Genomic DNA, 12,571 nt, shown 5'->3' on the forward strand with positions numbered 1-12,571 from the left:
ATATGACTGAAAAGCCTTGCCCCACCTTCACTTAACTTCTCAGCAGAACAGATTTTTTTTTTGTTTAATCTTTATTTGAAAAAGTAGGACTTTTTTTTTCTGTAAAAATGTAATTGGCTCATTCAGTTTCCAATCTTTGCCTTTACAGCCACCTTGCTAACCTCTTCTAAACATTTTGGACAGAAGAAAACCCCACTTAATAGAAATCTTATGAATAACCAAGTTTTGATTATTCAGAGTCGTGTAAGATGGTGGGAAAAAAGGAAGAATAAAATTGGCTCCACAAACCTCATTTCCGCCGTTAGTTTTTGGCCTCTTTGCCATACCAAACCTTTACCAGAACACCTAAGAAGTGGCATTCCATTTCTTTGTACTGATGCAAGAGTAGTTATCCTAGAGGAAGGGGGAAGAGAAGAAAAAGATATGGAAAATCTACAAATTGGATAATCAGTACCTAAATAATTGATACCTTTAAAACATCAACATTCAATCTAAGACCGTTTACTGTAGAGTCAGTGGAGCTTTGTGGGAACAGCATACTAGATTAGGAAGGAGAAGACTTGGCTCTGCCACTCAGACTTGCTTCAGACAAGTCTCAAACTCCTAAGCCTCAGTTTCCTTCTTTGTAAAAGGAAGGTAATAGTCCCTGCCCTCCCAGTCTGCCTCTCAGGACTTTTTCCTTAAAGTTCTGTCTGTGCAATATGATATGATATAAGATACTTGTTAGGAGAAATAATGTTACATATATTTTTTGAGACAGGGTCTTGTTCTGTTGCCCAAGCTGGAGTGCAGTGGTGCAATCATGGCTCACTACAGCCTCAACCTCCTGGGCTCAAGAGTTCCTCCTGCCTCAACCTCCTGAGTAGCTGGGATCATAGGCATATGCCACCGGGCCCAGCTACATTTTTTTGTTTTTAGTAGAGACGAGGTCTCGCTAGGTTACCTAGGCTGGTCTTGAACTCCTGGCCTCAAGCAATCCTCCTGCATCAGCCTCCCAAAGTATTGGGATTACAGGCATGAGCCACCGTGCCCGGCCTATTTACCTTGTGGTAAATTAAAACTTTTCAAAAAAAAACCCTCATTCTGAATATTTATGGTTAAAATTTAGAATGTTTTTAAAGCCTGACCCAAATGGATACTTCAAAATTGCATATTGTAATGTTGCCACTAATATCATAGGCAAGATAATACTGATTTAGATAAAAGATTTTTGAATTTAAAAATGAACAAAGACTATGAACAAGAATTAGAATTCATGAAACTGCTAGTTCCGAACAAGCTTTTTTTCATATATAGGGGCATAATAAGATTGTTAAAAAATTGTTAACATTTTAATACTGAATTGTTTTAACTTGAGTTCACAAAATCTTTAATGTTTCGGCCATTTACTAGTAATAATGAATTTTTGTAAAGATCTGGATTTTTTTTGTTTCAATTATTAGTAAAACTTTTAACTGGAACCCTTCTGTTTAACTCTTAGGATTTCCCACCAAAAACTTCTCCATTCCTCACCAAATACAGTTCACCCTAAAGAACACCACTTGCCTTCTACAACTGCTCAAAGAGCAATGATCATATTGACTTATTAAGTTTATAAAGTCTGTGTAATTTTCTTAAAAATAATTTATAATTTGAAAAGCATAGGCCTGGTGTGGTGGCTCACGCCTGTAATCCCAGCACTTTGGGAGGCCGAGGCGGGCAGATCACGGGGTCAGGAGATCGAGACCATCCTGACTAACACGGTGAAACCCCATCTCTACTAAAAATACAAAAAATTAGCCGGGCGCGGTGGCGGGCGCCTGTAGTCCCAGCTACTCGGGAGGCTGAGGCAAGAGAATGGCATGAACCTGGGAGGCAGAGCTTGCAGTGAGCCGACATCGCACCACTGCACCCCAACCTGGGCAACAGCAAGACTCCATCTCAAAAAAAAAGAAAAGAAAAGAAAAGAAAAGCATTACATTAATAATATAGTACTTTGTGATGAAGCATCTTCACATGTATCACTTGCTTTTCCATAGCCAACTTGTGAAATGGGCTGGTGTAACCATCTCCATTTTATAGGCAAGAGACTAAAGGAAAAGAGAATAATTGACTTGCACAGGGTCCTGTGATGATCAAATAGCAGAAATTGAACTGAAATCACTTCTTTGGGCTTCTAGTCGAAACTGTATTTTACCCTACCGCATTGTCTCCTTGGAGAGAGAATAATATGTATTAGTGAGCTTTTGCTGTATAACAAACCACTCCACAATTAGTAGCTTAAAGCAACTATCATTTATTTAGTGATGATTTTGTTAGCAGTTTGGACTAGGCCTAGCTCTGGGCTCACTCTTGCATCTTTGGTTGGCTTCTGGTCTGTTAGGTGGCTTTGCTTTGGATGCTGTCTGGCTTTCAACTGGGGTGATGGAGGCAGCTATGCCCCATGTTTTTTTAAGCCTCTGTTTTCATCATATTTGCTACTCTATCCTTGACCAAAATAAGTTATGTGCCTAATCTCAGTCATTGTGGGAGGCTATTATAAAAGTCATGGATACAGGGAGACATGGAAAAATTGGGGTCATCACTGTACTCAGTCACCACAAATTAAATATGAAAAACTGAAAGTGGCACTCATTTCATCATCTCTTTCTATTTAGTTGGCATGGCTTCTTTAGCATAGCTCTTATACTTGAAACAATCATTAGCTATGGATTCTAAGGTAGTATACAAAAAGTGATAAGCTGCTAGAAGGGCCAAAAAAATTATATGTAGTGTAAGCCAATCAATTCCTGCTTGTCATAACACCTAATGCTTGTTGAGCATCTTATAGATGTCAAGCATCGGCTTAATTGCTTCTCAAATCTGCCAAGTAAATAGTATCATTTTCACTTTTCAGACGACAAAACTAAGAGAAATCTAGTAACTTGCCCAAGGTCCCAAAGCTGGTGACTAGAGAGCTTGGGTGCCTCTAGGCCTGATTCAAACATCCTTCTCTTTCTACTGTACCACACTGCAGCAGCTCCTTGAGGGATCCCACAGTCATGGCTAACGGCCCAAAGCCAGTTGATAGAGAGCTTCTAACATGCAGGATAATGAGTAAAACTCTCAATGTTCTTTTTCTAATGAAAGGGGTTGCGTGTACTTATTACCATTTGACTAATGCCCCCTGAAGATTTTCTGGTATTGAATTCTAATTGTAAATTACAACAGCCATATAATGATTAAAAAGGAAAGCCACCAAATTCTTGAAATAGTTCTAGTCTCTAATGAACATGGATAACTAACATAGGGGTAGATGTTTTGTTTGGAATTGGGCATGTATTCCATGAGAGCAAAATGTAGACAGCCTGTTTCCTTATTAAAAGGAGAGATGGGGGAGACGTGAAGAGATTATGTGACAGAGAGAGAGGAAAAAATACAGAAAGGGTGCTATGGTGAAGGAGGTGAAGGAATTTAACACTCTGTAGACATTTGTGAGTGTCCTTATCACCACACTGTAACATGAAAAAATTCTAAAATCTGCTGGTCCTCTTTCCATGACCCACAGAGGCAAAAAGCAATTCCAGAAATGCAGATCTGGACAAATGCTAGACATTTTATGGTTTATTTTTGTATTCTGTGAATACATTAGAGATTTTTAAAATTGTTTCTTGATTTCTTTTTCCATCCCATTTTAATGCATTATTGTATCTCTCGTTTCCCCCAATACCTCTGAAAATGTATAATCAGGACCAAGGACAGATCCTTCATTGTCTTGGCCCTCCTTGGGTTTCTTCCAGCTGCCTTATTTCTCTTACTACCCTAGTAGGACACTAAAGGCCAGACCTTTTGTGTTATCTCAGTTTTTTATAGGAAAGAGGAGAAGATTGATCTCTTTCCGAAGAGAGAGGAGAGAAGAGGCTTTAGTGTGGAGTGAATGAGCTAAAAACTCCTTTCTTCCTTCAAGAGCTCTCTTTATTAGAGGAGCCCCACCAGCTAACAGGAATTAGAATTATCACTAATATTATATTGAATAAATGATTGGCTGTTCTACTTTCAAACATCTAATATTTCATAACATATATGTTCAATACATACATTTTTATTGTTAATCTGTGTTCATGTTCTTTAACCTTTTGAAATCTTCATTTAGGTGCTGAAAAAGAAAAATAAATGCTTTTGTATTTACAACTTATTCAAAGCTCTCATGTTTTAAAAATATATATTTTTTCAATAGTAGGAGCTCCTCGCTCAATTACCCAAATATTAGATTCTTAAAACCACAATAGAAAAGGAGATGGTTTTTCTATTGCCAGAATTCCTAAAATGAATGTAATTTCTTCCTGTGTCTCTGTCTCCTGTGTCTTTCTCCAATCCATGTTCTGGTGCCCATGTTATTAGGACATATAAAAATACCTTAGGCATTTATGAGAAGTGTGTGTCAGTTCTGAGTGCTATATTTTAAGAAAGTTTTTGATGTATTGATTTGGATATGGTAAGAGGAAGATGACTACAATGGGGAAGTGCCTAGAAACCACAATCTGTAACTGATGCTTGAAGCAAGTGGTGATGTCAAATCTAGAGAAGAAGAATGCATGAAAGATGTCTTGATTGCTTGCAGGATTGTCACCTAGGTAGTTTTTTCTGTGGATGACAGGCCTGCAGCTAACACCAATCCATGGACATTACAAGGAAATTCATTCTGAATAAGACGAGGACCCTAACACCAATGAATGGACATTACAAGGGAAAATGTATCTGCTTAATAGGTTAAAAAGATTACAATTGGTCATATTTAGCAATGGGATAATCTGAGTCCCATCCATGATGCCAGAACACACTAAGTCAAATGAATGCCCTCAGAAAAGGAACATAAAGGAAGGTCCAAGAGAAAAGACCATAATATCCAAAATAGTTCATGACTGCATAGCCAAATGGAAAGAAAATCTTATCTAGAAGAAGTACTAAGGTAGACTTTTTTGTCAGAGGGAGAAATTTGTTAGTAGTATCCCAGATTGTAACTCTGAATGCATTTTCCTGAAGTCACTTGGTTTTATATAGTAGATCTATAGAACTTTTGCTAATACAAATAATTAAATAGAATTCTGTAGAATGATTGGGGAACCCAGTGTCCATTTATCCATTAATTCAGTAAATATTTACTTATTGAGCACTTGCTATGCCCCAAGTACTGTTCCAGGCTCTAGGGATAAAACAGTGAATGAAAACAAGAAGTCTACCTTTAAAGGAGCTTATATTCTAGTGACTGCCTAAATGCTACAAATAAATATATAAAGAATATGGACTTTAGCCAAAAATGATTTTCCCTTTTACATGTATTGATGTCTGTCACATTTACCTTAATTCACTTCCTAAAAAAAATATATCTTTATAAAATATATTTTAATAATCATAACCATCAATTATTTATATCATCTTTGTATAATTGTATAAATTTCAAAAATTAAATGAAAATATTTTTCTTTTTCTGGAAATCTTCCTACTTTTCTCATAAAATAAAAGATATGGCTCATGTTTCATGTATTACAATATTTGGAACTTTTCTTATGCAGGAACTTGAATCTATAGTTACTATGTAATTCCGTCCAAAATCATTTCTTGGCTTATTTAACTATTATTTATGCTTTTTTTTGCCCACTTGCTTATGAATATAAAAGAATTCGGTAAAATATACAATTTTCAAAATTTAATGTCACATTGAAAAAACAGATGGTACAGTAATGTCATGAAGTCATTTTAAATATTAGAGAAATATTAAAGATGATTAGATTTATAGACCTCTGTCAAGATATGAGAACACTAAGGCAGAGGGACTTTCTAAAACTCAGAACCTTGGTCTCCTGGCCCTGAGGCCAGGAGTCTCTCTACCATTTCATACTGTTTAATTTTCTCTGCCATTTAAATAGGCTGTAGGCTTCACTGAGATTTATTAAGAAGACTGCAAATGTCCCATGCTGCTGTGCCTGAGACGGGTGTCCTTAGGGCACTGCCGCTAACTCTCCTGACCTATCAAATGCAAGATGTTTGTGTTATTCCAACCAGCTGGCTGAAACTCCCAGTTATGCTATGGTTCAGCTAAATCTTAGCAGGCAGAGGGCTTTCTAGCTTCCAGTATTATAATCTGTATTACTTGAGGACCTTAATCAATAATTAGTTGACTTTCTGTGTTTTGTAATGTATTAATAACATTTACACAATAATGGTTTGGGTTTTGGTTTTTGCGAAATTACTGCACACCAAGCAGTGTGTTTAATTCTCACAACCCTGAGGTGGATAATCCTATCATCCCCATTTTACTGAGGAAGAAACGAAAAAGGGGATATATACGTTGCTTGAAAGTTATATGGCTAGTTAGCGTTAGAGTCAGGAGTGGAATCTAGTTGTTAAATGCCTCCTGACTTAACATTACCTTAATTTGACAGCAAAAGCCATAGACCCAGAGAATTTAAATGATCTGTCCAGGGTTACAAGGCTGGTGTGGGGTGGGGGTGAGTCATACTTTATATCCAACTTTGTGTTGTTTTATAATGTAAGTGTTCTTAGAATGACTCCATCTACCACCCTGAGTTCTTAATCTAACATTTGTCTTACAATGGAAAAGTTTATATACTTGGAGAAGTAGGTATGTTAAAAAAGAACAATACAAATAGGCATTTTAAAATTTGTTTTGACAAAATTTGCTTGTAATAGCTCTTTGATTTCTATGGTAATGCTGAATATTAAGCCAACCATTTTGTACACTTGTCCGTAGCAGTGCTTTTTTTCATATTGTGAAATCTTTGGGGCTGTCTTGTGTAGACCTGGTATTTTCATCTGCCTATTAAGCTTGTTACATTGTATTATCCAAGTGAGATTTTTTTAAAGTCCCTGATATTAAATAGTGATTCATTTTTTATCATTAAGGCAGATAAACCAGGGTATTTCTGACAGTGTAGCAGAGTTCATTTTGCTGCTTTTTAAAAATTTTGTTCAACTTAACAATAATTTCACTGGAGGAGAAAAACTCAAATTTCGTCTTTGACAACGTAATGATATCAACTTTTCCTTCATAGAAATTAAACAGATTGAAAATCTTACCAGTGACTTTTCACGGGTCAGTTATATTTTTAGAAAAATGTCTAAAAGTTTCCAAGGCTTTGTTTTCAAGATAAATCTTCCTGTTCTGAAGCATTTGGTTTTGTGTTTTTGAAGTAGAGTATAAATAAGAGTCCATTTAATGAAATTCAGTGTTGACTCATCCCTTCTTCTCTCTTCTCTCTCCTCCAGCTCTTTCTCTTTGTTGTCTGGAACTTTGAGCTCTACATGATACCACTGGTTTTGTTGTTACTATTGACATGGAACTACTTCTTGATAATATCAGGGAAAGATAACAGGCAACGTGATACAGTAAGTCTCTACTCTCTTACTTGTATGTGTTTTTGTTCTTATTCTGAGTCCCTCTGACAAGATCAACATTGAATTTGGCTTTACAAACCAGGAATTCTGTCTATAAATACTCAAGTTTAGAGGAAAGTTTTATCAGATCAAAACTAACAACTCTTTGGTCCTAACACAATAGAGAGTATTCACTTATTTCTAACATTACTCCTCCTGGTAGAAACTAAAACAGGGAGCAACATCAAAGAATGAGCTATGATTTTCAATCATAAATGGGTGCTACTTCAAATAATTGCTTTATTCTCCTTATTTGTTATATCTTAATGAATCCTGATTTAAGATACAATGTCACAAAATTACTAATGATCAAACTAAGTGAATGTATTTTACTTAAGACAGATAGATTCTTTGTGCTCGGTCATTGGAAGAATGAAGGATTGATTGATGGTTGTTGACCTGGATGTGTATATAAAGTACCTTAGTTCAATGAAGGTTCGCTGGACAACAGTAAATATCCTTCTCTGTGTCAGGGGTGTATTGAGATATCAGCTTAAGGATGAGGAGCTTTCATTTAACCTAGGGAAAGTTATACTAAATCTACCTGTCCTCTTTGGCATTTTTGAAAGCAGATTGTATGAGACAACCTTCTCTTTCTGGAAGAGTTTTAGACTAAGAAGCAGAAGCTGCCCACACTATAATCACATATGTTCTGCCAAGCTTTGTTCCCCTTGGATTGTCTATCACTATGCCCCTAGCAAGCAACTTCAAAAAGCTTTCCCACATGTAAATAAATGAGGGGAGTGTCCTCTCCAAATACGACATTTGCAATTTGGTAACTCAATAGACAGCTGTTGAGAAGAATTTAAAGGTTGGCAAACATGAGAATCTACTTGTCCTCAGCAGATTACTGTGTTTTTTTGTTTTTTTGCCATCAAGGATCTCTATTTGATTTATGATCTGTAGATTATAATAGATCACAAATCGATTTTTTGCCTACTACTGTGCCCATAATGATGCAGAATTATTTGATCATCAGCTTAAAAGTAGTATATAATACTTAATAGTAACCATCATAATGGTTGCATACATACCTTCAATGTAAGAGAACTTCCCTTTTATTAAAATACAAGCAAAATACACTTCAAATAGCAATGTAAGCAAAATATAAAATTCTTCAAAATAATTTCCTTTAGTATGTGACAAAGTTGCCAACAATGCACCATGTTTATTTCTCTATTATATTTCTGTCTCTCTTACTAGATTATAAATGTGAGGGAAGGAACTCTGTTCATCTTTGCATTTGCCACCATCTGTAGTACCTGCTTTGGAAATTAGACGTGTTCCAAACCTTCTTTGTAATGTATATCAAACCAAACATGAGATTGCTAATAGAGATTTTAATGGTTAGGCAGCACCAATAGACAAGACGTTATTAGTATTATTGGCAAGGATTTTATGGATATATATTTAAATTGCACACTAAGAGACAAGCCCTAAATGCTACAAGCGATGGTGTCATGGGGACTAATAGGTACTTTCATCAATTAATTCAGGATGTTTTCTGTAAGAAAATAGGACTCTTTCAGACAATTGCTTTTTTGTCCCATTTACTTCATGGAGATTTTAGAGAGAGAAGAATATCTACTTTTCATTCAGTTGCCTTGAGACAAATTTGCAAATAAGATTATTTGCAAATAGGAAAAACTGGTAATTTAGTTTTACCTTCTTAATTCTATGAGGGGGGGCTTATCTTCAATATTTAGTCACTGGTTTTGGTATTCTTAGTGAAAAATTCTGAAACTGTAGACTTTGCTTGTTATCTTCTCCAGAATATACCTGGCTTGGTTGGAAACATCCGCTTTTGGAAGAAAAATAATATATAATGTATCCTTTTGTACTTAAAATTCTCCAAGACATTTTATAGCCTATTGAAAAATTGCATATCATATAATTTTTGCAAAATATAGCTTCAAAATAGTATTTACCAAATCTTTTCCTTTTAGTACATCTCCTCTAACACGCTCCTCTTTTAGCCATGGACATTTTTCTTCCCCAGCACAACCCACTGTGAAACATTCTATAGTCTAACTCTCATGGAATGCCAACTACACTCCATAACTCCCAGTAATTGCCTTTTATTTGCCCAAAACACACAGATCCACATATTCTGTTCTTTCTAGGCACCAGAGCAGCAATCACAACGTTTCATTCAGCTTCTTATTCACTGGCTCAGTTAAGACCTTACGTAACTCTTAAATCCAATTTGTCTAATTATGTGTTTGCTGGCATATCCAGCTGTGCATTTGAACCGGTTGCTCCTTTTGAAAAGAAACCTGGATTATACTTTGCTGGTTACAGAATACATACATATATATATATATATATATATATAAAATATATATTATATATATTTTATATATATGTGTGTGTGTGTGTATGTGGATACACACACACACACACACATATATATGAATTTAGGGAAAGTGTTTGTAGGGGTTGCCATGCTGCGATGCATTGACTCTCCTGCATAGCGCATAGCACTGGAAGTATGGTATTTTCCCGTAAGTCCATATTGATATCCCAGAGACACCACAGAATCTTTCAGCATGTGTGAAAACTTTACAGGATCTCCGAGGTGCATTAATCACACCATTGGCTGATTCCAAACCAGGAAACTTTCTGTTTTAGGAAAGAGAGACAGAGAAAGAGAAAAAATTTTCTGCCACCAAAAATCAAACCAAAACAAAACAAAAATCTGTACATTCAGCTGCCAAAAATTTAATTAGGGTGAAAACTATAAACGAAAAATCAAAATGACCTTCAGGTCTGTATAGCAAAGAAAGAAAAGGAAACAAAATTTCCGTGACATACAAAGTTGAAGAAGAAAAAAAAAGAAACACTGTGAAAGATGAAAAATGCATAGATGGGTAAAATTCTGTCTTCAATGTATTGGCTAATAGTTGAGATTAATACCAAACAGGAAAGTGTTTCTTTGTGTGTTTATTGTTTAAGGAGTCTTTCCTTTCTTGGAGACCTTTAAGATTACAGGCATTGAACCCCTCTACCTTTTTCCTCACCATGGTGCCTATTCTAGTTTAATGAGCAAAATCAGATGTAATCCTTGCTGAATAAGTTTTGCAGCATTTAATGAGCTGAACCTGTTAAGGACAGAATAAGTAAAGAGCCATTCCTGAGGTTAAAACTGTAGACTCAGAGGGTGCCCATGCAAAAGAGGCGTGGTTAAAAATGGTATTTCACCTCTGCTGTTTCCTAGTTGGACTTGTTAAAAATAAGCAATCTTAGGTCTGAATATACCTAGACTGGGACCATGACATTAAAATTTCTAGCATTAGAATTGTTAGGCTTTTCCAGAGAAAACCGTTTAAGACATGCTTCATTCAGAAATGTCCCTGGCATGAAAGGGATATAAAGATAGGAATGTCATCCTTCTGTTGGTTTGAGCTGTCACTTCAAAACCTGGGAAAAATTCTCACCGGCATTGCCTATTAGGCTTGTACCAACTATCCAAAATTACAGTTACTGTAGAGAGACATTTTGAAAGTGGAAGAGTAGATGCCAGGAAATGGCTTTTACTTTGATTTAAAAACTACTGAACCATCATTACACCGTGGGCTCTGTGTGAAGTACTTTATATTCACCATGTCATTTAGTCCTCCTCCAAGAGAGAGAAACTGATTGTGTTAGCCCAGTCAATGGGTTGGATCCTCCTAAGTCGAGTGACATGCCGCCATCCCCACCCCACCCCCGCCCAGGTCCCTTCATCAGTTGTAAGCAAAGGAATATGCTCATGTAGACAAGCATGGCTGCAAGAGCTCTTCCTTGAGAAAAGAGAATCAAGTCTCAGAGAATGAAGGAAATAGGTTAGCCAAGCAAACCAGGGGTCTATTGCATACCCTGTAAGTATCATTTCTACTGCACATAGAGGGAAACAGGGCCAGAAAGATTAAATAACTTACCCAAAAACACACAGAAAGTGTCAGAGCCAGTATTAGAACACAGAGCAGTCTGTCTGAAGTTTATACTCCGAACCACCAGTCAATCACATTTCCTCTTGGGGATATATCCCACCTCTCCCTGGGCACTGTTACAGCAAGTTTCTCCCACGAATTACAGAAAAGCCAGTAGCACTAACTCTACCTTCAAGCTGACACATTAATAGAAAGTATTAATTTTCCCACACCACTCACCCCATGTCTTCCATATCTCTCATTCAGGGAAACAGAAATGATATTTATCAAGCAATTTCTATGTATCAGGCATCCTGCTAAGCCTTTTAGAGAGAGACATCACCTCCTTTTATTCTTTACAATAATTATATCAAGTAAATAATTCTAAATAGTTTTTTCCCCATTTTACAAGTAAGAAAATTCAGTATCAAGGAGGATAAGTAAGCAACTCCCCAGAGCAAGTGTGATGTGAACCCAATTGTGCCCTGTTGTAAAGTCCCAGGCTGTATCTATGCTACATGCATGGGCATTCCTTTCCCAAAGGACTGCTTTCTTAGTGTCCAGAGCCTTGCATAGAATCCTGGGTGTCTCCAAATTCCTTCCTGTAAGGTAACCAGTAACCTTGCATGAATTGGTGCTGGTCATCTGTTCTATCCCAGGTGCCCCTGTTAATTTCAGAAGCATTCGTGACCAGGAGGGCTACCTTCCATTCACCAAGGTGAGCATGGGAGGAGTCCATCAAAGCTGACTTCTTCATATTGGTGAATAATTTTTTTGTGAATAAATTCAAAAATTTCTTTGGCACAAAAAAATTCTTCAATGTTTTTTAATTACACTTTAAAAGAACATTCATTTTTACTGTCATGATATTCCTCCCACACAACAATCTCAGTTATCTAATCAATGGTGGCATTAAAAGACTGAAGAGTGGGGCAGATCAATGAAATCATTCTCTGACTCATGATATGACTGTGACACAAATTGAGACAGAGTCTGCCTTGTAAAATACTTTAGGAAATACTGAAATGTTTAGTTAGCTCCTTCCCATGACAAAGCATTTGTTTCTTCATTTCCCTTTTAGAATAGTACTGAATATTGTCTCCCATTAGGTCTGTTCCAGTGAGAACCAGAGCACTTATCTCTACAAATAAAGCTCCTAAGAGCAGCACTCTGTGCCATAAGTGCTGTTGATTGAACAGTTTGGGATGGTCCACCAAAGAAACATCTGATTGACTTGAGCTCCTATA

At 36.5% G+C, this 12,571-nt stretch overlaps 1 protein-coding gene across 26 annotated transcripts in view; it reads left to right on the forward strand.

Moving 5' to 3' along the window:
- MCTP1 (multiple C2 and transmembrane domain containing 1) overlaps window positions 1-12,571 on the forward strand; it is a 595,843-nt gene that overhangs the window by 493,495 nt on the left and 89,777 nt on the right. For all 26 annotated transcript variants that reach the window (XM_054684985.2, XM_009448833.5, XM_009448834.5 and 23 more), the window contains one exon: window positions 7,246-7,365. In XM_054684985.2, the coding sequence (XP_054540960.2) occupies window positions 7,246-7,365 (120 nt within the window). The remainder of the gene's footprint in view (window positions 1-7,245; window positions 7,366-12,571) is intronic.

Source organism: Pan troglodytes, chromosome 4, assembly GCF_028858775.2.
Source record: "Pan troglodytes isolate AG18354 chromosome 4, NHGRI_mPanTro3-v2.0_pri, whole genome shotgun sequence".
Lineage (NCBI taxonomy): Eukaryota > Metazoa > Chordata > Mammalia > Primates > Hominidae > Pan > Pan troglodytes.